The 27,307-nt window shown below is 43.3% G+C and overlaps 1 protein-coding gene across 2 annotated transcripts in view; it reads right to left on the bottom strand.

The window, feature by feature from the left end:
- LOC122938382 (gastrula zinc finger protein XlCGF57.1-like) overlaps window positions 1-24,027 on the bottom strand; it is a 57,761-nt gene extending 33,734 nt beyond the window's left edge. The window contains exons 1-4 of one of the 2 annotated variants that reach the window (XM_044293848.1): window positions 23,893-24,027; window positions 13,312-14,463; window positions 7,564-7,660; window positions 4,003-4,248 (exon numbers count right to left, since the gene is read on the bottom strand). In XM_044293848.1, coding sequence (XP_044149783.1) covers window positions 4,003-4,248; window positions 7,564-7,660; window positions 13,312-14,434 — 1,466 coding nt within the window. In that variant the 5' untranslated portion in view covers window positions 14,435-14,463; window positions 23,893-24,027. The remainder of the gene's footprint in view (window positions 1-4,002; window positions 4,249-7,563; window positions 7,661-13,311; window positions 14,464-23,892) is intronic. The other variant, XM_044293849.1, reaches the window with a different exon arrangement.
- Window positions 24,028-27,307: the final 3,280 nt, after the last annotated feature.

The following is a 27,307-nucleotide window of genomic DNA, read 5'->3' on the forward strand; positions in this document are numbered from 1 at the left end:
TTGGGCTGCCGAAAATAGCCGAGCGCTGGCTCGGCTATTTCCGCCAGCCTCATAGAAATGAATGGGAGCATGGGTAGTGCATGCGCAGTACCCTCCCATTCACTTTCGGGGCTCCGTTCTCTATATAGGTGCGGGTCCCAGCGGTGGGACCTGCACCTAACGATATTCCCCTATTGTCCAAGATGGGAATACCCCTCTAAAAAATATAGTCCGGCCCTCCAATGGTCTGAGAGACAGTGAAGTGGCCCCCAGTTTAAAAAGTTTGAGGACCCCTGGTCTATGGGGTCCGGCAGAGAACAGCAGTATCCGCTGAAATCCAGCAGGTTGTTCTCTGCCAGAACAGCCTGCCGGATACGTTTACGGAAACGAAGCCTAAGGCCCCTTGCAGACAAGCGTGAGCGGATTAGGTCCGGATGCATTGCGGATGCGTTCAGTGAAAAATGCACGATTTCGCAAACAATGTCTTTCAGTTTTGTCTGCGATCACGTTCAGTTGTTATCATGCGGATGCACTGCGCATTGATGCGTTTTTCTTGCATGGGGCCAGCGTTGCGTGAAAAACGCAGAATATAGAACATGCTGCAATTTTCACACAATGCACAAGTGATGCGTGAAAACCAATGCTCATGTACACAGACCCATTGAAATGAATGGGTCCGCTCGCATCACACCTTACACCCGTGCGGAATACTCGCTCGTGTGAAAGGGGCCTAAAGGGGACCAATTTCCCCTACTTTCACCCTAGTCTACAACTATCTAAAGCAGTATAGCTGGACTCCAGATTGTTAGGGACGGTTATTTGCTTTTGTGTTGCTTTTTTTTTTTTTTTTTTTTTTATAACACACAGCCAAAAAGGCATATACATTTTTTTTTACTGCAGGATAGGGCATAACTAACTGACCAGTCGTGATCTGTCCACTGGGACTCCACAATCCTGGGGTCCTGTTCCCCAGTTCTAAAAACGCTGAAGGTCCATTCATTCTCTATGGGACTGCCAGATAGGAAATAACTGTAAAACTTGGCATAACCCTTTTAAGTTTCGCATAAAACCGGAAAAAAATAATAATCTTTAAACCGTTTGTCCCCTACTGCTCAAGATGTCCTCCAGGCAAGGGCTTCTGAATCTTCTACTGGAACCTCAAAACTGGTCATAGTCCATGTTAACATTTTTAAGAATTACCTCAATTCATCTTAAAATTTTACTCCGAAATTCATTTGAACATTAAAATAATGAGACAGTGGGGTGGACTTACTAACCATAAAGATGACGTAAACTGACTGTGCAGACGTGTCATCACATTGGTCAGGCTGTGTGATAAATGTGGAGCATGGATAGACACGTTAGTCTGAAGGCTGTATTACACTGCCTGATATATGGGCAGTGCGAGCATCGATGGATGAGAATACATGCATCGGTGCTCATTCGCACCAGTCCGATTACACAGGCCAATGTAAACCCGAATGTGAGAGCAATGATTGTTACCTCACTCATTCCACCGCCATTCTGTTCCAGTGATTTTTGGCACCACATCCCTGATTACACTTGCGGTAATCGTGCATCTTTTCATAAAAGATGCCCATCAGCCGACAAACGAGCTGATCAATTATACGGGTCAATTATTGGGAATAAGCATTCCTATTAAGGCTCAATCCCGATAATTGGCCTGCAAATACCTCTTTTCATGCTAGGTGCAAAAACTCTCTAAATCTATCTATGCCAATTTTTGCCTCAATTTACACCATAATCTAATCTAGTTGCACAATAATAAATATGGGCCCAGTGAGTCTGCTGTGTTGCAAAGCCAGAGACTGGTGCACATACTGGTGCAGTCTAGGATCACCAACGCAGCTGTAATACACAGTTGTGCAGTCTGCCAAAGCAGGTGCTGTTCTTTGCACTCTGGCTAAGCCCTTATTCACACAGTCAGTGTTTGGTCAGCGATTTCCATCAGTGATATAAAGCCCAAACCAAGTATGGTTCTAAATACAGACCAGGTGCAGATCTTTCCCTTATACCTATGATGGCTAACCTCCGGCACTCCAGCTGGGGTAAAACTACGACTCCCAAGATGTACACTTGCCTTGCTGTTCTCAGAACTCCATAGAAATGAATAGAGCATGCTGGGAGTCGTAGTTTCACCACAGCTGGAATGCCAGTGTTCTGTCAGAAAACCTTAACTCGTCAGATTCCCTTACCACACGTCACTTCCGGGGGTGTGCCGGGGACGTGCACCTCCGCGCAAGCGCAGTACCATGGCACAGCGCCTCCGCAAGCACAGTACCAGGGCATGGGCAAGTTAAAATTACAGTGAGCGTTGACTCATGGACGCGCCCAACCGCGCGTGCGCTCTCAGGGGTAAGGAGATCTGACGGTCTTTTGTCTTGTTAAATCTCCTTACGCGCGGATTGTAAAATCTCCTTACCCTCACTACACAGCACGCTTCAGATTCATTGCTGGCTGGTTTCAATCCATGCGTGTGCAGTGTGAGGGTAAGGAGATTTAACAAGACAAAAGATCGTTAGATCTCCTTACCCCTGAGGGCGCACGCGTTGTTGGGCGCGTCCATGAGTCAACGCTCACTGTAATTTTACCTTACCCATGCCCTGGTACCGCGCTTGCACGGAGGCACCATGCCGTGGTACTGAGCTTGTGCTGAGGTGCACACCCCGGGAAGTCACATGGGGTAAGGGAATCTGAAGATTTCAGGTTTTCTGACAGAACACCGGAGGTTAGCCATCACTGCCTTATACCTTATCTCTGTGGAGGCTGCACTGGTTATGGCTCACAATCACTGACGGAAATCACTGACCAAACACTGACGTCTGAATAAGGCATAATAGTGTGGTGGTGGGGGAGTCATGAAAAGAGTAGTAAATGGCTCATTTCACTGGATTAACCTAGTTTGTGAACCTCCTTGTTCAATTCATTGTGTCCAAGCTCAGTTACGGGAATACAACCACTATCATTTTCAAGCATATCAAAATGTCCCATCAGAAAATAACCTGACCTGCTTGTCTCTAGTTTCCAGGCTACAGCAACTAAATATTATAGCATGGAAGGAACATCTGAGACACTGCACCAAGCTGCAAGCTACAATTAGCTTGTTCGTTACTGACACCTATTGGGAAATATGTATATTAGTTTTCCCTGTAAAGATGTATTACTTTAAACTGTTTTTTTGGTCTATAAATACAGATGACCCGTTCTCAATATAGGTCATCAATATCCAATAGGTGGCGGTCCAAAACCCGGGTCCCCCTCTGATCTGATGTTTGCGGCAGCAACTGGCACGTGAAACAAACCAGTAGACTGAGCTGGAAGCAGAAGGCACCATCCACTGTGTGGTGGCCGTGCCGGGATACTGCTGCTCAGCTCCCATTCACTTGCTGCAGTACGCAAGCGCCGCCACCACACAGTGGATTGAGCCTTCTGCTTCCAGCTCCGTCTACTGGTTTGTTTCCAGTGGCTGCCACAAAGAGCTGATCAAGGGAATGCGAGGTGTCAGACCCCCACCTATCTGATATTGATTAACCATCCTGAAGATAAGTCAACATTTTTAAACATAGATTGCCCAAGTAATATCACCGGTTCTTCCAAAACTAACATTATCTGCCCAATATGTCTTGAGAGACAAGACGGGCTGCCAGCAAACTGAAGGATCATGTTACATGCTGCCAATAGAAGAACGGGGAGGATGAGGGAAGAAGTGCACAGTGGCACACACAGACATGCGACCCATAGAAGTCATTGGAGAGGGGAGGGAGAAAGTGCACAGAGAGATACACACAGACGCTGCCCATAGAAGTCTATGGAGAGGGGAGGAATGAGCTGCTAAAAGGAGAAAAATAAATTTTTTCTCTGATATATTACAAAGTTTCTTATATTCAGCTACACTTTTGATTTATGCAAAGTTTGTTGAAAGTACAGTGGCCATTTAAGTCATACTAGTTCCTAAACTAATGGCCACATGATCATAATGGTGGATACAGAAGTATCTCTTACCTGTTGCAAATATCACAACTGAATTTTCTCTTTGGAACACTTTGTGGATTGACAGAACTTTCCGGGACAAGGACTCTATTTGGAATCTCCGCTTTCTCCTTCTTACAATCTGTGTTATTCTGCTTGGGATGAACAATCTTCTGGTGTTTAGTCATTTGGCGAATGTTTTTGAAAGGTTCATTACAGAATGGACAAGTAAGAAGCGTGTGCTTTTTGTGCTTAGAGGAGTGGGCTTTCACTTGTGATCTATAGAAACAAATATAACAAGCATTTTAAGTACATGTGTGCATTGTATTTAGCAGTAGGTGCATATGCTGCCCCTTAAATAACTGGTTTTCACTGATTCAACAATGAGATGCTTTGACTCCAATCCCACGCAAATTATATTTTTTAAGCTTCCTCTGACAACTAGCAGCAACGGTAAACAGGAAAAAAGAGGGAATTTTAGTTTAGGAGCCCTATCAAACTCAAAGAACCACACTTAAAAAGATATGCCAAATGAATAGCAGGACACATGTCGATGGGATGATGTCTGTTAGCTTTAGTTCCAATGTTCAAGAGAAGTATCTACATGCCAATGATATCACCACAGGTAAATTTAGAGGGACCCAAGGAAATTAAGATAGACAAGGTGGTATTTGTAGCAGGAAAAAAGTTGTTACTTTTGGGTAGTTCCTGCTGTCCTCTTGAAGACAGCTCAGTAAGGGCCTTATGGGCTTCTCTCAGACCCACCTCTGCTGATAATTTTTTTCCACCCTTAACACAGAAGTGCTGCTTGTTTTGACTGGTTGCTCAAAAACAGCACATGCTTAACTATCAGGAAAACCCCTTTCCATTTTGTCCTCTCATGCATATGGACATCATATAGTGGGTTCTCCCATTCATGATCCCTGAAGTGGAGAGGTACTGTGAAGAGCTACTAGAGGTCTCGGAGTGACCAAGCACGTATCGGACAACGCTAAGCTTTCCCTACAGTGTCCATCTATTTTCTCTGATGGTGAAACCGGCTGTTGATACGGCAGCATTTCCTTATCTAGCCAGTGGGTTTGCATATTCAGAATCACAGTAAAATAATTTTTGGTATCTACTTCTGTGAGCAGGGATGAACGCTTGTAGTTACAGGCCTAAAGGCACTGCTGAGAAATTCTAATGACATGTCCCATTATATCTGTCAGGTGAAATGTTCTTTATGGAGACCTTGTAGAACCTGACAAATGATAAACAGGCCTGTAATTTCAAGTGACTATATCCCCATATAGAAGATATTAAAAAATAATTTCACATATTTAGTGTATACTAACATGTCTACTGGAAACTTCTTCTGGTCAATCTAACTTTAATAGGTGCCCTGATACTGATTGTCTACCCTCAGGATAGGTCATCCATATCAGATTGGTGTGGGTGTGATACCTGGCACCCTCACCAACAGAAGGATGGAGCTGGAAGCAGAAGGTTCTGTCTATTGTGTAGTGGCTGTGTCAGGGTACAGCAGATGGGCTTCCATTAAAAAGGTATGACAGCTTCCGTCCACGGTATAGTTTCAGGCGCTAATGTCTGCCTGAAACAACTGATTGGTGGGGTGCTCTGTCCACTGTTTCTTTTCCAGCAGCTGACAAACACAGCTGATCAGATGGAGAGTCGGGTGTTGTATCCCCACCAATCTGATATTGATGTCATATCCTGAGGGTAGGCCAACAATTTCTAAGCTCCAGAAAACCCTTTAATTAGGAAGGGATAGACAGAGTCTCAAAACTAGTCTATAAAACTAAAAAAATTGCTGCACACCATTATACATACAAACAATAGAGCTAAGAAATGGGGGTCATTCTAAATAAAAGTGGTACAATACCTACTATAAATGAGTCAATGGAAGCTCTTAGCACACATATTTGATCAAACGTGCGTCAGGCCCATCTACCAGGCGCCAAGGTGGCTTCCGCAGATGGGTCCCTAACACTAATATACCGCCTCTCTTGGACTTACCTAAGTCTACAATATTCAGGGCAGTATAGGAAAGAGCTTCCATTGACTCATTTATAGTAGGTATTGTACCACTTTTATTTATAATGACCCCCATTTATTAGCTCTATTGTTTGTATGTATAATGGTGTGTAGCCATTTTCTTTTTATAATCATGCTTGCTTGTGATTTTATAATCATGCTTGCTTGTGATTTTATAATCATGCACCTGTGATTTCTGAAGGTTCTAGTCTAAATACTCTTGTAGTATATAAAATCGCCATAAAATAACAACTGTAACATTTTTAAAAATTAACGCACAACTGAGCAGGACCAATGAAGAAATTTCTTATTGAAGATTGTAGGGTATACTGATGGCCTGTGATATCGCTTATTATTTTTTCTATGCACTGCTCCGTTCCCCCGCTGTGCCCCCCGTTTTAGTCTACAACCCTGTATGTAAATCCATACTAATCATTACAGGCAGGAGGAGACGGCTGTGTTTCTCAAGGGGCGTCTCCTTCGCTGGCCAATCGTAGCGGAGAGCGTCACAGCCAGAAAACCAGAACAGGGGGCACAGCCCACAGAAAAGAAATAATAAACAATTTCACACGTTATCAATATGCCCTACCCTGCCAGCTATTTATATGGTAATGCCAGAACCAGTGAAAGGTCCTCTTTAAAGAAAAGTCACAAATTAGCCATAAACTAACACAGCAGAGGCCTTCAGAAATAATAAAAGAAAAATTGAAGAACTAGATATCAAAAAGGCTCACATACATTTCAGATGTATCTTTGCCCTGAAAACAAATTTGCTAAATCAATACCGTGGGTCAGGAATCATGCACACGGCCGCATGTTTTTTCCACATCCGATACACATTTTTTGCGGATCAGATAGGACAAGGATAGGACATTTCTATAGAAGGGAAAAATAAAATGGCGGCATGCACACGGCTGGTATCTGTTTTTGCGGACCGCAAAACACATAGGTCGTATGCATAAGGCCTAGCTGTGCAAGCGGTAGATAATGTAATATGGATAAATTATAATGAAACCCAAGCTGATGATAATAATATCATTTAAGATGATTCCTGCTTAGTCTTATGTTAAAAATATCCCAACATGTAATTACCATTCAGATTTCTCTCTGTAGACAGATCTATGTCTACGTCCCCATCGGGGCGGAGGCAGAAAATTATTGTTTGCCTTCTGTAACATACATGTTTATTAACCCTTGAGGCTCTGTTCACACATTGTTATTCAAATATGTTCAGCGTATGAGCTGGGAAAGCCTCCGATGCATACACCTAACATATTCATAGTGCCCCCTGTACCCGGCATATGGCAAAAGAGGGTCCTTTTGGCATACACTGTGCAGCTATGCATGGTCATATCTTATGAGCAGCCTGCTGCACCTTTCTGTATAGAGCAATATAGTAAAAAGTATACCTTTTTTTCATACTATTATAAATTTTTGTTTTTTAAACAATATGCCTACATAGTGGCATATGCCGCAGCCCTCTAACTGACATATATATGTCTGGGGACACTCAGCGCATACTATAAGGCGTGACAACTTATTAAATGGGTGACGACTTACTTTGTGAAAAATCTTTTGTCACATGGGCTACATGTAAAGGGCTTCAAACTGCTGTCATGACTGGACATGTGCTCATAGATCTTGTTCCATTCTTGTTCTGCAAATTAACAGAAGTGAAATAATGTTAAAATAGAGTAGAATAGTGTACAAATCCCCAAGTTTAAGAGCAATACCACATCGAATTTGGAGGCCAGGGTGTGGGGGATAAGCCAAATTTCACATTCTGCAGCTGTTTAAAAGAACATTCACCCATATATCAGTGACAAAAGTAACCAGGAGATGATCTAGTCCTCACTATTTGTCAGTCTGCAGGATTTTCTGCATGTTCCAGTAGAAATTCTGCAGAATTTTGGATGAGGGCCACCTGAGGTGTGGACCATAGTCAAGGAGGCGGGAATTAAATCTCTTTTTGTCCTACTGCATAAACAGTAAGAGGCAGAAACGGATGATGTCCTCGGACACAGAGATTTATTCTTTAATATTCTTCAATAACCAAGTCAACCTCTGCTCTCCTGAAGTCTGTACTGCGCAACCCGGCATGCATCAGGGCTGTTAAGTGCAAGTGCCGATTCCAGAAGCATCAGAGCATGCATGAAAACACAGGACCGGTGAGATTACATACGGAGCAGAATTTCTTGGTGACTTGCTTGTTGCACCAAACAGCTCATTTACATATCAGAGAAGACATGATTTCTCTCCAAGAGAGGCACAGATCTTGGTGCACTTAATACTGAGGTAAGTGGGGACAGATTCCCTTTAGAAAAGAGGACCACAAGAGACCAGGAGATAAAAGGGGTTATCTGGGAATTGGATATTGGATGACCAATCCTCGGTGGGGGGCCGACTCCCGGGAGCTCTGCCAAGTGAGTGCTAAGGCCTGTGACATCACCGTACATCAGTCACGTGGCCTAAGCGCAGCTCAGCCCCATTCAAGTGAATGGGGCTAAACTGCAATACCAAGCACAGCCACTATCCAATGTACGGCGCTGTGCTTGGTGAGTTGTGAAGAGACCGCAGTGGTCACTGGAACCAAGCCTCTTCAAACAGCTGATCAGATCTGATAATGATGACCTCCTTTAAAAGGGAGACCCCCCCCCCCCCTCCCACACACACATAAATTTGTTTCGTTTTTCAAAGATGTAGTATGAGTTTGGGTTTACCAGTAATAGGCTACATAAAGAAAAGCATTGCCTAATCCTAAAGTGATGACATAAAGCTATCAAAATAGAGCCTTGCCCTATTAAATTAATCCATTCTCCCCACACCAAACAACTAGTACATGAAACTTGTACGTAGGCGGTTGGCAATAAATACCCATAGTCACTACTACACTAATTCTTTTATTTTACCAAGTATACTGCAATTCTAACCACTTGAAAGGCAATATGATAAAGAACAGGTTGACAGCACAAGAGAGGACACACAGTGGTTTCATCATGCTTGGTCCAGATTTCCCAAAAAAATGCTGAAAAAATAAATCGATTTTGAGTAGTCTTGCACAAAATCGAGATTGAGATCATCAATCCGAAGTTGATTCGGTGAAAGATTTTAATGCTATCTCCATACAGCATTAAAATGTATTGGCTCTGTGGAGCCAAATTAGTTTCTCTAGAAGTTTCGAGATACTTCGGTGAATGAATTCGGTATTCATTTCTACATCTTTAAAAACATTTAAAATGAGGAATCCAAAGTCGGGTTTGGTGCCGGCTGGTACCTCAGTACCAAACCCATTGAATTGCCATTTTAAAGACGCAGAAGTGTGTACCGAATTAATTCACCAAAGACTTGCACGACTTCGGGTGAAACTAATTACCTACACAGAGGCAATACATTTTAATGCTGAATGCAGAGATAGAATTTAAATCAAATTGCTTAACCGAATCGACTGCGGATCTCTGATCCAAAGCTCGATTCGCTCTACACTAGTTTTGAGACACTGATACAATTAATTCAAAACTACGCAACAAGACTGTGACCTTACTTCCATCAAATTTTGTTTTATCAAACATTAACAATTGTGAATATTCAAATTGTTTTTAAAATTAAAAACACGTGGATGGTTTCCAGGATATAATTTTTTTTTTATTCAGTCCATGTATTCTTCTCGTCACTGCTAAGGTCCTTTGCTGTGCTAAAAGTCCAGACAAACAGCTTCACTTAACTTTTTAAAATCAGACCACCATTGTAACCAGAGAGAGCACGATTTTAATCACTAGTCAGTAAGGCTTGATTTAAATAATAGTTTTCTACATAAAGACTAATTCTTGCTGGTATAACTTATAATATGCAAGTAGATGAAGATTTTTAGAATAACAACTTTTCATATTAGTTTGATTAGGTTGATTCTGTATTCATAGGTTTGTAGAAGTTAGGATTAAGGTCTTTTTCTCAACTCTGTTCATGTTATCACATTTTTGCTGTGAAGAAGAGGCATGTGATCTCTGCTGAGTCAAATTCAGTTTTGAGAACTGCAAAAGTAAACCAAGCATCTGTGATAATATCTTGTAGGCAGAGAAACTGCCCAATAATCTTACAAAAACCTCTGGAAGAACATGACATTGTGAATGGATTAATGGAATTTATTTACCAAAACAATTAAACATATACAGTGGTCCCTCAAGTTACAATATTAATTGGTTCCAGGACGACCATTGTATGTTGAAACCATTGTAAGTTGAGTAATCGGTTCCACAGCCCCAAAATGTCATCCAAGATAAGAGAAAATGAAGATTTAAGGGAAAAAAAGCAGATAACTAAGACAGATAAAACAAGTCTTTACATATAACAGTCTGGAATAGTTGCTAACTAGCTACTAATAGAGCTATTTTACCAGAGAAGTGGACAAGATTCATTTGGTCTGAGTCTGAGACATTGTATGTTAAGTCTGGTTTCAACTTAAGATGGGTCAGAAAAGACCATTGTATGTTGAAAATATTGTATCCTGAGGGATCACTGTACAACCTTATTCTACATAATTAAAAAAACTAATCTTTATTTCATGATGGAATAACCTTTGGATGTGAATATATTTCCCTCAAAAAGCATTTTATATAAAAAAAATCCGAAAAAAACTTCTCATAGATTTTTATCCACCATGATACAGAATCAACCTAATATGAAAAGTTGTTATTCTAAAAATCTTCATCTACTTGCATATTATAAGTTATACCAGCAAGAATTAGTCTTTATGTAGAAAACTATAATTTAAATCAAGCCTTACTGAATCAAATCCACCCTGTATAGGTATACAAATTGCTATTCAGTAGTAAAATGTTATCATTTTTAACTTTCTGAAGACCCTCCTCCCACAACTCCCAAATATCCCTTTCTGAAGGAAGTGTCTCTTTAAAGTGTCCCTCCAATGTTACTCTCTCGCCCCATCTGACATTGCACATTGGTTGGTACAGCTACCAAGGCAACTGTACAATGCTTAGTATCATGCACGGGTCCAATTCTAATTAGTAGGACCTAAGCAAGATACTCACTGGGTGTCGTACATTTGCCCTGGCAACTGGTCTGCCCAGTGTACAGCTGTGTCTTCCCATGCCCTATGTAAAAAGCCCTATGTAAAAAAAAAAAAAAATACAAAAACAACAGATGGGATGATAACATTTTTCTAATACTGAACAATCCCTTTAAAAACAATAACACTATAAACAAATATATCTTTGTAAATAAATTAATCCAAAATGTAACCCTTTGCCGACCGCCCGTTGACTATATACATCCGGGTGGTTGGCACCTAATTCTGCATGAACTTTTTAAAACGTCCATGCAGAGACTACAGTCATGCTCTAATCGGGCAGCTGCAGGAGCGGGGAGCCTGCTGTCAGTAAAAGCAGGGCTCCATATAGAGAAGGCATCCCCATCACTCTATAAATAGTGTGCAGGGTGCTGGCGGTCATGTGACTGCCTGGGAAGAAGAGTCTGCATAAGCTGCTGGGTCTTACCAGACCCAGATCAGCTCTGCACTGAGGCTGTAAAGTGATGTACAACCTATCTGGGGGCTGTATTTCCCCTGTAAAACTGGGGCTAATATGTCAGTCCCAGTTACTGGAGAAATCAGCTATTAAAAAAAATATATATAGTGGTAGTGAGACCTTATGGGGGGCAAAGGTGCAAAATAAAAAAACGCCACCACAGGCAGCAATGTGGCTTGTAGCCCTACTCTCAGCCACCAAAACCCCTACATCCCACCCCCATTTTATTTAAAAAAATAAAAACAATAAAAATACAAAAAGAAAAAAAACTAAGCCCCATGGTATAACCGAGAAAAAGTGCAAACATTATTTACAGAACCAAATGGAAAAAAGTTATAGCTTTCAAAGACGCATGTACTGAAAAAAAGGTAAACAGCCTGGTTTTGAACTGGTTAAATCCTAAAATGGATTTTTTTCTGTTGGCATGTATGCATATCCCATATATTAGCCTGTGTACTAATAGGCAGTTGCTAGTGCATACTCTAAGTATGCCTTAACTCCACGAAATATGGTCAAACAGCCCTGGGGTCCTTCAATAGGCCTTGGGCTGCCTGCCAGTACACGGTATGGGCCTTTGTATGCCACGATCAGAGCTGATCTGGGCTGCCACTGAAGGGGTTAAATGGCAGAGCTCAGAGGTTTCTTTGATCTCTACCATTGTCCTGTTGGAAATTAATGTTGTTTAGTGCTAGCTTTGAAAACATTTTAAGGATCTGTTCATATCTGCGCTATGGCTTATGTTTATAGCTGCAGTATTCTTGCCGTCAACAGTGACAGAAAACTTGATGGAACCTTCAATGGAAAACCTCAACGCAGATGTGAACAGAGCCTGAGGCCAACCTCATGTGTACAATACACGTGTGCTTAATTTCCTTACAGTTTTTTAACAGTGATGTGTATCCTGTTATTTCTATTGTATACATTGTGTGTGCTAGGGGTATCAAGGCAATCAGCTAGCCAGGAGATGTGGTCAACACTACTCAAACCTAGTCTTTCTTCGGCTCTAAAGGGAAACCACCAGAATGATAAGAGTTTTTCTTTTTCACCTATTTGGGCCTCTTACAGACTCTATAATAATGGACAGGTTTCTCTTCTCTTTTGGGTCATGACTCTTACTTAGTTCTGTATGACCAGTCTAGATGATGCATACTGATGACCACCAGTCCCAGGAGCAGGGTAATTATAGCCAAGGTTAAAGGGGTGATGCCATAAATGATGTAAAAATTAAAATCAGACATCATATGGTACATCACAATCTCTTTCTAACAGCGCTGTACCTCACATGGATCCAGAGATCTCCATATTCACAGCTCCAGTTGCTCTGCTATCTTTTCTTCAGGCTAGCATCTCAGAGAACGTGTCTTTCTGCTGCAGCTCTCTTCCTACCTTCCTTTTTGCTGCTGCAGCTTGCTCTCTATAACTGTCACAGCTTTTTACAGTAGATACAGCTGATGGCAGTTAAAGCCTGGAACTGAGCATGTGCGACCATGCTCATCCAGCTCAAAAAGTGGACGACACATATACTATACTGATTTAACATCAGGGGGCATCTTTATAATGAAGCAAAGAGAATATCTCACAAATTAAATATTTTAACACAAAGTAAATCATAAAAGTAACTGTTTATTTTATATTAAAATAACATTTAATCGTGGCAGAACCTTTTTAAGTTTCTGGCGATGAAGCATAGTATGGCTAAAATAAAAATTCTAGGTCAAGGCTGGAATTACTAGCATAAGCTGCCTTAAAATAAATATGAAGCACATACCCACAAGTCCGCAATGACAACACTTGAAGACATCTTCATTATGACAGGTCACATGCAGGTTTCTAACACTTTCAATTTCAAATGATAAAGGGCATTTTGTGCACAAGAAAACTTCACTCTTCTGGTCATGGCCTCTCATGTGGCTTTTCCATGCACTCTGGGTCATGAACCGTTTCTCACATACCTGACACTGGTAGCTCTTTCTTACCAGGCGATGGCTTTTTATGTGTTTTTCCATTGGGTCCCATTCACTCATGAAGGCGCCACAATACATGCAGGTGAAACCACCACCATGTTTGTGACATTGCACGTGTACTTTGTAGGTGTCCTTGGTATTAAATTCCAGTTCACAAGAAGCGCACCTATAACTTTTTTTCTTTTCTGTGTTGTTTTTCAGGTGGTCGACCGGCAAGGGGGGCATATTTGCAAGCTTTCTACATCTGCTCCTCGTTCTTGCAGATTCTTTTACCAAGTTACTTTGAGGAATTTTTGCTTCAGTGGATAAAGAAAGGGGTCTCAGGTTGGAGATGCGGTACAGACCCAGAGACAAGAGGTGCTCACATTGAGCTTCGTCTTCTTCTTTACTTTTGGGAGAATTGGCAGAGCTTGAAGGAGGAATGGAGTCACTTGGCATGGATTCATCTAAGGGGAACTCTGACTGTTCTTCAAATAATGAATTCACTTCACTAGCACCAACGATGTTGGTATTTCCACCTTGGTCTCCAAGACTCATATCACACGAGGCTGGGCTCATGGTGTTTAAAATTCGGTATAAGAAGGGCATTTTGTCTAAGTTTTCCTCGTTCTCTTTGTTTTCCTGAGTCATTTCTTCTCCAATGCCATAAGAATCGCTTTCCTCTGGTTCGGTGCTTTCTGGAAGCAGAGGAGTTTGATCGAGCTGATGTACATCTAAAACATGAAGGCATAGTTTATTTTTTAAGCTGCTGGTAAACTGGCAGAGTTTGCACCTATAAACCTCCAGAAGAAACACTTCCACCAGGTTGGCTATCCTGGCATCTAGGTCTTCTGCAGTAGAGGCATAAAAGCTCGCTGTAGTAATTTCTGCATGGATATGCAATGTTGTTGGAGCGATGGCCTCAAATTTGTATTTCAGTTCATTCATTTTTCAAAAGGAAAAACAATGATGAAAACCTAAAAGTGTAGAAAAAAAGAAAACGTTAATTACATGGAAAGTGTTTTTTACTGCAATTGTTTTATTTATGTGTTTTATATTTCCTAAAACTGTAATGTGATATATTTGTAATATTTTCTGCAGTGCTCCAAGGCTGCGAAAGAGTAGGAAGCCTTTATTTATATCCCACAAATCAGTAGGAAGTTATGGTATTAAGATTTTAACACTTTACATGACTAGGGGAATGAGTGACACAGCTTCCATTTATTGGGAAATGTACTAATTAAGGCCATTACTAAAGTTATTTATATAGCTTGGGGTGGGATTTTAAATTTCTGATATGGGAGCAACTACTATAATTAGGGATGAGCAAATTTAATATTTAGAAGTTCGTGTGCGGGTTCGTGTTGTGGCATTTACTGAATTGCGTTATCGATTCCATTCCTTTAGAGGCATTCCGTTATTTATTCCGACATAATAGAAGTCTATGGCCTGCATAACAGATCCTTCCGCTTTACGTTATGCTGGAGTCCTCTCTTGCATAACGTAAACTAGACGGATCCGTTATGCAGGCCATAGACTTCTATTATGACGGAATGAAGGCATTCTGTTATGCTTTCCGTCATAGAATTGCGTTATGGTCCGTGGTAAAAGAATCCATAACGCAATTCAGTACAGACTACAACACGGACTTCAAAATATGAAATTCACTCATCCTTTACTATAATTGTAATACTGTAATAGTCTACTGTATTATCCTGTCCAAATACAGAAAAAAGAAAATAATCAGTTACAAGATAAATTCATCATGGATCATTTAACATTTCTTAAAGGGGTTTTCCCCATTAGGACACCTTTGGCCTATCCACAGGATAGGGGATGTGTCTGATCAGTGGAGGTCCAAGTGCTGGGGCCTCTGCCAATCATGACTATTAAGGATGAGCGAATCGACTTCGGATGGTACACTGGAAATCGATTCGCTAAAAACTTAGCTCTAATACTGTACGTTGCTCCCGCTCTGTACATTATTAGAATGTATTGGCTCCGATGAGCCGAAGTTATTACTTTGCGAAGTCGCGAAGACCGTGTAATAACTTTGGGAATTATTACTGTTAAAAACCTTGGTACCGAACTCGAGTTCAGTATCAAGGTTTTTTACAGTAATATTTAATACCCGAAGTTATTACACAAAGTTCTGCAGCAACTTCGCCAAGTAATAACTTCAGCTCATTGGAGCCAATACATTCTAATACTGGACGGATCGGGAACTCCATACAGTATTACAATGTTTTTAGGCAAATTGACTTCGGATGTACCAACCAAATTCGATTTGCTCATCCCTAATGACTATGGGTGCCCGTGCTCCCTATTTGAATGGAGCGGCAGACATGCATCTGTGTCCACGGATCTATTCAACTCTATGGGACTGATGGAGATAGCCTAGTCCGAGAGCTCAGCTGGCAGCCCCAAAGAGCTGTAAGGAGCTGCAGACTGCATGCGTGACGGCTCCTTTACTTAAACAGAGAAGCACAATCCTCCATTCTTATGATCAGCGGGGACCACAGCAACTTGCTATTCTGGCTAACCTAATCGTTATATTAGTTGCTCCTATATTTGTGATTTAAAATTCCATCCTATTTTTATAGTCTCTCTACAGCTCTTGGTTCCACGACACGACCATGAAGAATATAATTCACTGTCGTCAGTAAGGGAATATTCTGATGGAGGATTTTGTCCACAACAAAATCCTCAGCGTATCCCATGCCAAAAACTACTGTGCTGCGGCTTCGGCCATTGGTTTTCATGCGGACCCACTCTAGGTTTAAGCTACAAGCAGGCTCCAGCTGTGGCTTTGGAAGAGGACCATGTCAATGGTGGATCTGTACATTCTTGGCGCGGTCTTGAAAACCCTTGGCCCCATAAACTCCGGCTTATCCTCCCACTGAAAACATGGGAGGCGGGTTCAGCACAGATTCAACCTGGTTTTCAGCATCAAATCCGTACTGAAACCCGCTGTCTGAACATGTCCTAAAACTGACATATAGCCACTGTGGCAAAGGACTGTGTCCTGTGCAGGGCTGTGGAGTCGGAGTCTGAGGCAATTTTGGGTACCTGGAGTCGGAGTCGGCAAAAAAATGAACCGACTCCGACTAGATTTAAATTGGAATAAAAAAAAAAAAGCAAGTTTAAATGTCTCACAAAAAGTTATAATTAATTACCGTATTTTTCGCCCTATAAGACGCACCTGCCCATAAGACGCAGCTAGGTTTTTGAGGAGGAAAATAAGAAAAATAATATTTTGAACCAAAAAGTGTGCTTTTGGTGGGTTTTGAACTAATGGTGGTCTGTGGGTGGCACCGTTATGGGGGCATCTGTGGGTGGCACTGTTATGGGGGATCATTGTGGGGGGCATCTGTGGATGACATATATATATAGCATCTTATATTATGTGTCATCCACAGATTTCCCCCCCCCCCCCCCCCAACAGTGTCCCTGTGTAGTGAATGGGGGCCGGCATCTGTTTCTGTAATGACAGCGGGTCCCGATGCCTGCTTCATTCATAAAGTGGGCGGAGCAGGCACGTGACGTAGTGAGCTACGCTATGAGTGCCCACCCGGCCTCCTGACTGCCAAGAAGTTAGTAGTAAGTAGTACAGAGCTAGATTTAAGATGATTGGAATACTTTAACAATACCCACAAGTTAGATATGATTACCGTATACTACAGAGAGCGGGGCCCGGTGTAGTAGAATACAGTGACTGCACCGGGCTCCGCTGCCATTACAGAAACAGATGCCGGCCCCCCAGCCCCTCCTCCCTGTCAGCCTATTCACTGGACGGTCGCAGCATTCACCCCATAAGACGCACTGCTATTTTTCCCGCACTTTTGTGAAAAATACGGTACTTCTCTACTGTAAGAATGAAGGCCAATGCATGCAGTGCGTCACGTTACCGCAAAACGAACACGTTAAGTGACCATGAAGAAGCATGCTTTTCACATGCTTCACTATATGGCACGCAACGCACAGTTAAGGAGCGGCAATACTTTCCATTGTGTTGTGTTCCGCTATTACAGGGAACGCAACGCCCATGGTTAACCTAGCCTCTCACTGATAACTGATTAAGTAAATCTGTTTTTTGCAGGACTAGAGACACTTGTATAAGTGAAGGGAATGGATGGTCAATAGTTGAAGACTGAAGCTGTAAACCATTTGAAAAACTGCTGTCATTCAGCTAAGGCTATAAAAACTTGTAAACTCAGATTGTTAGCTTAAACTTTAAACATGACTATGGGATTCTACTAGGGAAATCATGTTTTAAAATAAATGCCCCTTCCCCTGCCCCTTCCTGGATCATCCCACTGCCCTATGTTCAGCAGAAGATCAGCACACAAAGGAGAAGGCAGCAGCTTCCTAGCCAGTAGTTCTGTGGTAATGACATGTATGTTGCCTTTCTTTCCTTCAAGGAATGTATAAAATACATTTGCATATTAAATACAGAGGAGTCGGAAGTAGCAAAAACTGAGGAGTCGGACCATTTATCTACCGACTCCACAGCCCTGGTCCTGTGTGGACCCAACCAGCAACTACAGTTCACTGCAGATAAGTTAAAGGGGTTTTCCGTTTTTTGTTTTTTTTTTTACTGGTGACTTATCCTCTGTAACGACACCCGGGACCCCTGCCGATCAGCTGTTCGAGAAGGCAGCGGCCTTCCCTCTGCTTTTCCTAGGTCGAGTGACAACACGTCCATGTATCACGTGGCCTAGGCGCAGCTCAGCCCTATTCAAGTGAATGAGGCCAAGAGCGATACCAAGCACAGCCACTACACAATGATACAATGTACAGCGCAGCGCTGTGCTTGTTAAAGGCTATGTACTCCTTTGGGGACAATTTGTTTACGATTGCATTTTACTCATTTGGGGCTAAAAATCTTTTTTTTAATTGGTCTTTATTAAAAATGTCGAGTCACTGTCACAAAGGGTTCACTGTTTGTCTAGCTGTGTGAATAATACTTTCACTTTGTGCTGAACATCTAAAAACCCTTATCTCTGAATTACTAAGAGATTATAAACACTTATTTAAGCCACATTCTTATCAGTAGGATTGAGCTTTGATAAGTGTTTATAATGTCAGAGAGCAGAAATAAGGAGCCCCTCAGCTCCCTGCCTGACAGAGCAGAGAAAAAATTCTGATCCCTCTATTAGAGCATTTCAGCTCTGTACAGAGAAAAGGGCTCCATATTTTTAATAAAGACCAATTGAAAAAAAAACTCGATTTTTGTACTCACCGTAAAATCAGTTTCTCTTCCGTTCATTGGGGGACACAGGCATCGACCATGGGACGTTCCAGAGCAGTCCCTGGGGGTGGGATTAACTACAACCCCCCTGCCAATCAGAGAACCGCTGTTTGCAAAACTCTACGCCCCAAAGAAGCGTCAGAAGATGCAAAGGTCTGCACCATTTAAAACTTAGAAAAAGTATGCAAAGACAAACAGGTTGCCACCTTGCACACCTGAAGGGCCGAAGCCCCGTGATGCATCGCTCAAGAGGCTCCCACTGTCCGAGCCGAATGAGCAGTCACCCGGAAGGGCGGGGCCCAGTCCTTAACGCGGTACGCTTCTACAATAGCCAAACGAATTCATCTGGTAATGGAAGTTTTTGACATTGCCAGCCCTCATCTTGGCCCCTCTGGGATCACAAACAGGTAATCCGTCCGCCTGAAAGATGCCATCTGGGACAGATAGATACGGACTACGCAGCAGATCCAGAGTATGGAGCGACTGTTCTAGAGGATGAGACGGGTCCGGACAAAATGAAGGAAGAATAATCTCATTTAGATGGAATGTCAACACCACCTTCGGCAAGAAGGACTGCACAGGGCGAAGGACCACCTTATCCTGATGGAGGATCAGGAAGGGCGACCAACATGACAGAGCCGCGAGTTCTGACACTCTATGGATAGAAGTAATTGCAAACAAAAAAAACACCTTATAAGACAGGAAGTGCAAGGGCTGAAATGGAGAAGATTAGAGAGCGTTTAGTACTAGATTAAGATCCCAAGGACCCAATGGAGGATGGAAAGGGGGGCGCAGCATGCACCACCCGCTGCAGAAAAGTCTGAACCTCCGAAAGCGAAGCTAAATTTTGCTGAAAAAGAATGAAGAGAGCCAACACTTGCCCTATGAGAGAGCTGAAAGCCAGCCCCAAGTCCATGTATGACTGCAGGAAAGCCAAAAGTCGCTGCAAAGAAAAACAAACGGGAGACAGCTGTCTCCACTCGCACAAACTAAAGTAGGACTTCCAAGTTCGGTGGTAGATTCTGGAAGACGACGGCTTCCTGGTACAAATCATAGTCTTGACCACTGCATCCGAAAAATCTGGAGCTTTCATTACGGCGGCTTCAACAGTCATGCCGTTAAATGTAGCGACCCTAAATTTGGATGGAAGATAGGCCCCTGCGACAGCACGTCCTCCCGAAGAGGAAGACGCCAAGGTTCGTCGGCGAGAAGTGCGACTAGGGATGCGTGCCACACCCTGCGTGGCCAATCTGGGGCCACGAGAATGACGGGCAGTCCCTTGGTCCTGATCTTCCTGAGATCACCAGTGCATCGCATGCCAGGGCCCTGACCTCATTTATCCATGCATCTGAGACGTGAGCCAGCCAAATATGCCGAAACACATGAAGCCGACTGCCCAACCGAACGGCTCATGCAGCGGAGCTCTTAGGGTTAAAGGACTTGGAGCCCTGTTGACGGGAATGCCAGTAAGGCCGTGGCTTGAAGGAAGGCTTGTGCTTCTGGCCTGTGGCCGACTTATCGGTTGCTCCCTTGGGGCCAGAAACTCCGAAAGGGACGAAAAAAAAGGCTTCCGCTTTTTTGCCTTATTATACCGCATCCTGTTCTGAGGTAAATGGGTCCTCTTACCACCTGTAGCGTCCAAAATGATCTCATCCAGGCGCTTACCAAAAAAAAATCAGCTGACGGTAAATGGGAGGGCCGCCAGGGTCCGCTTTGAAGCATTATCTGCTGCCCAGCATGAGACCCATAGGGTACGGCGAATAGCCACCAACAGGGCTGATGAGCGAGCCATAAACCTGGCCGCGTCCAAAGATGCTTCACAAATATATGCACTGGCATGCGAGAGCTGCAGGGACACATCTGCAAGTTCCTCCAAGGGAAGTCCCGACTCAAGACCCTGACGTAAGTTATTTTCCCCACTCCCCCATAGTCTTGCTCACCCATGTAGAGACAAACACTGGTTGCAGCGCTGTGCCCACTGTGTCAAAGACAAATTTTGCAAACGCTTCCAGCTTCTTATCTTTGATATCAGAAAAAGAAGCCCCATCCGCCATTGGCAAGGTAGTATGTTTAGCCAAGCGGGAAACTGGTGGGTCCACTATAGGTGGAGCCGACCATTTCTAAGTCAACTCCTCCGGAAAAAGATAAAGGACGTTAAAGCGTGTTGGCAACATAAAACGTCTATATGGAAAATTCCACTCCTTGGAGAGAGAGGAATCAAACTCCTGGTGGTTGGGGTAACATTTGTGTGAGCGACGGAACCTTCTAAAGGAAAAACCCGAGCTGCCAGATGACAGGGCGGTATCTTCAACCTGCAACGTCTCAATAACTTACGTAATTAAATTGTCCACCATGGAGGATAGTTTGGGCGACTGACCCTCCGGTGAGACATCCTCATCTGATCCTCTCTCCTCAGAACAAGCCTCTTCAACTGAGGACATGTTGGAGTGAGACTCTCTAGCAGGGGAGGAGAGGCCGAGGACATGGGAGACACAGAACCCCTTTTGAGGGAGGAAGTTCTGTCCCGTTTTGTGGGGCGGCCACGATGAGCACGAGCCCCATGATCCCCAGAGTCGGACCGGTCAGAGGACTGCATTGCCGACAAACACCCCAATATATCCACAATAGCTTTGTTGGTATTTGAGATTTGTTGGTATTGGAGACATCCTGTACCACCCTAGAGAGGGAACGTGTTTTTACCCGGACTGCCTGAAGCTTCCCGCTAGAAAAAAAGAGCAACAAAATTAGTAAATCAGCAGACCTACAACGCAGGAAGGTCTGCCTCCTACACACACTAAGCTAAAACTGATTACCTTGGTCCCTGCTGGAAGCTGAAGAGGGAGGAGCTTACACTTTGTGTGCTTAGTGTCCGCCACCTAGCGGCAACAGCTATACCCATGGTCAATGCCTGTGTCCCCCAATTTAGCTCATAATGAGTGCAATGCACAAATACAAAAAAATAGCCCCAAAAGGTGTACATAGTCTTTAAGCTGTCAAACCACCACCGATCACATAACGATGACCTAAAAGAAAAAGAATCAAGGAAAACCTTTTCAAAGGAATATTCCAGGATTTCACTATTAATGGCCTGTCTTCAGAATAGGCAATCAATATCTGATCGGCAAGGGTCTGACACTCCGATCAGTTAGGGTCTATTCACATGTCCGCAAAATGGGTCCGCAATTTTGCAGAACAGGTGCCGACCCATTCATGTTCAATGTGGGCCGGAATGTGCTGCCCGCATCCGCATTTCCGTTCCGCAAAAAAATAGAACATGTCTTATTTTGTCCGCAATTGCGGACAAGAAAAGGCATTTTCTATGAGAGTGCCCGCGATGTGCGGTCCGCAAAATGCGGAAAGCACATTGCCGGTGTCTGCGTTTTGTCGGATCCGCCGTGTAAATGGACCCTTATCCTGCAGTAGCTCCAGTGCCAGAACCACACAGCTCCATCCACTACACAACAGATGTTGCTGTGTAGTTCCAGTGCCGACTTCCAAGGTTGGAGCTATTCGGCGGGGGTGCGAGGTGTTGGATCCGGATGATCAGACATTGATTACCTATCTTGAGGTTAGGCCAGGAATAGTTAAAGGGGCTGTCTGCTTTTGTAATATTGATGACCTATCCTCAGGACAAGGCTCGTACAAGTGCTATGTTCTCTTCACTGCTTTCCTGCTTGCCGCTGCAATGTTGATGGTGAGCACTGCAGGTGTCATGACAACTCTACTCTATGGGATGCCGCCTTCCAGTCAAGTGAACAGAAGTGAGCCGTCCCATTTTATGCACTTATATAGCGCTGCTATATTACAGACACTGGCATTGAAGTAAATGGGGAGGGCGAAGTTGTAATTACACCTGCTCACCACTGCGATTGCAACAGCCAGCAGGTAAACAGTGAGAATTCAAACAGCTGATTGGCAGTGGTGCCAGAGTCGGCCCCCCGCCAATCTGATATTGATGACCTATCCTGAGGGTAGGTCATCAATATAAAAAAAAAAAAGCGGACAACCCCTTTAAGTCCTGGTAGCGAATTTCATGTTATGAAATTCGTTCACGCTTCGTTTGGTAGCAAAAGGTGATTTGCGTTATGGATTCCGTTACCACGGACCATAACGCAATTCTATGACAGAATGCATAACGAATGCCTTTAGAGGCATTCCGTTATTCATTCCGCCATAAAAGAAGTCTATGGCCTGCACAACGGATCTGTCTAGTTTCCATTAGGGCTCATGCACACGAACGTATTTTCTTTACGTGTCCATTTCGTATTTTTTTCAGACCGCAAAATACATACGGTTGTGTGCATGAGCTCTTATGCAGGAGAGGACCCCCCTGCATAACGGAAACGGGACGGACCCGTTTTGCAGCCCATAGACTTCTATTATGACGGAATAAATACATTCCGCCATAGAATTGAGTTGTGGTAACGGATTCCATAACGCAATTCTGCTTTTACCACCAAATGAAGAGTGAACGAATTTCAAACTATGAAATTCGCTCATCTCTAGTCCTGGTATACCCCTTTTTAAAGGGAACCTGTCACCGGGATTTTGGGTATAGAGCTGAGGACATAGGCTGCTAGATGGCCGCTAGCACATCCGCAATACCCAGTACCCATAGCTCTCTGTGCTTTTATTGTGTAAAAAAACGATACATATGCAAATTAACATAAAAGTCATATCTTACCTGTGTGACCAGAGAAGAGTCATATTTTCAAGCTCTGATCATCTCAGGTTAATTTGAATTTGTATCAAATTGGTATTTTTACACAATAAAAGCACACAGAGCTATGTCTATACCCAAAAAATCGGTCACTGTTTTATGCTGTCCAGTCTGATGGAAGCCTGGATTGGTGACAGGGACCACGCTGGCTCCATGTAGTGCACAAGGCCAGGAGTCCTGGGTGACAGCTCTCCTCCTGTACTGTGACATTAACCTCATCTATGTTAAACCCTTAGGTTCTAGCCTTCCTCTTACATAAGCGACACCTGGACCTCCTATGGCTCCACAGAACCGATCACCAGGGGAGATTGGTGATTTCTCAAAGTTGCCAAAACGCAAGAAAACCGCATGAAGAACCAGCCCAGTTATGATACATTACACCTACAGAGCGGCAACCAATGAACTTCCATTGTAGTTCTGCTACTTACTACCTACATGGAAAACACAGCAGCGGCAGAAACAGCACCTGGCAGGGAATGGGCACAGGGTATGCTCACAGCTGGCAGCTCGCTTCCGGCACCGCAGCCCCTTCCTCACCCGCAGCTGCCTGTTGCTCTCAGTGCTGCGCTTCCCGTGCAGCCTGTACTCTCCCACTTTTTTTTTTTTTCTTTTCAAGAAACTTTATTGACAGCGGAAATATCTTGCTCTGGTCCTTATACCTGCATGGGATTTTTTCTTTCTTATAATAATACTGCTGACACCACTTGCTTTACGCCGGCTTATAAGCCTGACCGACGTCCCAGAGAAGGGGTTTAGTACATGAACTGTCGTTAAATTATTTCTCTATGGGGGAAAAAAAAAGTTGAATTTAATGATCACAAAATCAGACAATGGGTTTCAAAACAATAAACCGCAAAGGAGAGTACAGTAGACTCTCCGCGAGTCGCCTGCGATACACAGCATGGCCACGACTCATAGACACCTCTAGTGTTGAGCGAAGTGAGCTTCGGATGCTTCATCTGAAGTCGCTTTGTTCGGAATAAGGCCTCACGGACACGACCGTTGTGTGGTCCGCAAACCGTGGATCCGCAAAACACGGAGGGCGTCCGTGTGCGTTCTGCAAATTTGCGGAATGGCACTGACAGCCATTAATATTCAAAACGCGGACAAGAATAGGACAGGTTATATTTTTTGGGCCGGACCACGGAACGGAGCACTGGATGCGGACATGTGCCCACCGTCTGCAGACACGCACCCATTCACTTGAATGAGGTCCGCGATGCGCATCCGGTAGTCCGCACTGCAAAAAGCAGTGCATTCACTACTGTTCTGCGGTGCGGAGGCACAGACAAGAAAACCCACGGAAGCGCTCCGTAGTGCTTCCATGGACTTCTGAACCCTGCCTCCGTTCTGCGCCACATCATCAGGATTGCGGACCAGTTTGAGGGCCGCAATACAGGCACGGACTGGCAATGCCCGTAAGCATGAGCCCTTACTAAGTAAAAATGTAAACAATAACAGATTAACATGACTGATATCGCCACATCCATAAAATATTTTTATCACCCTGCAAAAAAAGCCATCAACACTTCCACCAATGGAAGAATAAAAAGTTAGGGGTTTCAGAATAAATGACACAAATAAATATTTGTTAAGAGTACTTTCACACATAGGTTTTGCTGCCACTTTCTGCACTTTAGTTTTTTCAGTGGTCTTCTTTGCACTTACATTTTTTGCTGTGTTTTTTGCTTTAAAAACCAGCTCCAGATGTTAGCTGAAGGTCTGTCGTAAATATGATATGCAGGACACGAAAGGTTTTTTTCCCCCCACTGGTGTTTTAATTAGGTGATCTTTTTGTGTTTCTGGATTATTTTTAAAAATGCAGCAATCTCTAACTCTTGACATTTTTTTCAGGCATTTTCACATCGCTATAGGGTTTAAAATGCTATGAAAAACACGCTAGTAGGCAAGACAGAATTCTTGTGTGTAAAGACCCTGGGGAGTTTCTATTTTTTTTAAAGTAGTAAAACATGATAAAAACTATAAAAAAAATTGGTATTGTCTAATATATTGTCTGACCCACAACATAAAGGAAGTCCTATTTACAAGGCAGTGAATGCAACGTCCCCAGAAATGGCAGAATTGTTTCTACATTCAACCCATATGTTTTTTTCCCTTCTTAGGTTTTTCAATATATGCACCCTAAAATGGTGCCAGTACAAATACTGTCCTTGTCTCCTGAGAAAGCCACTTTCTGTTGGTGATACATGTGGGGGCTTCTTCTCACACTCTCCAGTTAACCCTTCATTACCAAGATTCCTGGTGATAATCATTTGTACTGTTGTTTTTTACATTTGGTATTATTAGACTATTTAGTGTCTTTAATTGTTTTTCTTTCATTTTTTACCCTTTTGGGGCATTTATTTACATTGTAAGTCTGGACCGATCCGCACGCCTCCGCCTGTCCGTGCAGAGGCGAGCGGAGCGGAGGCTGAACGCCGCCAGACTGATGCAGTCTGAGCGGATCCGCATCCATTCAGACTGCATCAGGGCTGGACGGAAGCGTTCTGCTCCGCTCGTGAGCTCCTTCAAACGGAGCTCACGAGCGGACAGCAGAACGCTAGTGTGAAAGTAGCCTTACAGACATTGGCATCAAGCTGTCCCCGGTATCTTTGGAGTGTGGGTGGAAACCAAAGTACCCGGAGGAAACAGAACATACAAACTCGATTGGTCAGCTTCGAACCTAGGATCCCAGTGCTGCAAGGCACCAGTGCTAACCACTGAGCCACCATGCTGTACATTTTTTTTATATTTTTAGTCAGCATGGTGCCTTTGTATATTTTTGAATAAAGTATGTTTATTTCTATTCACAGTATTAATAGTGTTTTCTCTCTGTTCTATGCTTTTTTTTTTTTTTTTAAAGCGGCTCTGTCACCAGGATGAACCCTATTAAACCAGGCTTATAGCCTGGTAGAGTTGATCCAACTGAGTAAACTGATACTTGTGTTTTTTTGTAGGTGCAGGCATTTTGGAGAAATGTACACTTTTATTTTTATGCAAATAAGCTATTGGAGCACCATGAGGAGGGCTTATACGGTTTGAGCACCGCTCCAGCGACGCCTCTGGTGCTCAATACAGAGGCCTCCATTGTTTAAATCCCTCCCCTCAGATTGACAGCACTAGACATGAGTCTAGCGCTGATTTCTCTGATCTGTGCACCGGTTTGCTAGGAAGGCGCATGCACTCCACATCTTTTGCTGCTTGCCGAGCCATGGAGATTAGTGCACACGCACCTTTGATGTCATTACACCCAGAAGTGGGGGTGACTGCAGATGAAGCCGATGGCGCCTACACTTAGTGACGTAAAATGCCGATGGCGCCTGCACAGTGACGTAAAATGTGCGTGTGCGCACTAATCATCCAGTGCGCAGGTGCGAGAAATCAGCGCTAGACTTACATTTAGCGCTGCCAATCTAAGGGGAGTGTTTTTATCAATGGAGGTGTCTGTACTAAGCACCAGGGGCATTGCTGGCAATGTGCACCTTTGTGTTTTTTTTATTTATTATTTAATTGTATTCATTTTGAGCTAAAAATAATGTTTTAAATTGGTCTTTATTAAAAATCTGAAGTCCTTTTTTCTGTACAGAACTGACATGCTCTAGTAGCACCCTTTGGATTTTTCCATCAGACCAGGAGCTGACGGACTCCCTATCTCTGACATTATAAACTCATTATAGCTCAATCTTTATCGTACTGATAAGAATGTGGCTTAAATAAGTGTTTATGACCTCTCAGTAGTTTAGAGATAAGGGTTAGGCTACTTTCACACTTACGTTTGGTGCGGATCCGTCATGGATCTGAACAGACGGATCCCTTCAGATAATACAACCGTCTGCATCCGTTCAGAACG

Source organism: Bufo gargarizans, chromosome 5 (assembly GCF_014858855.1).
Source record: "Bufo gargarizans isolate SCDJY-AF-19 chromosome 5, ASM1485885v1, whole genome shotgun sequence".
Classification (NCBI taxonomy): Eukaryota; Metazoa; Chordata; class Amphibia; order Anura; family Bufonidae; genus Bufo; species Bufo gargarizans.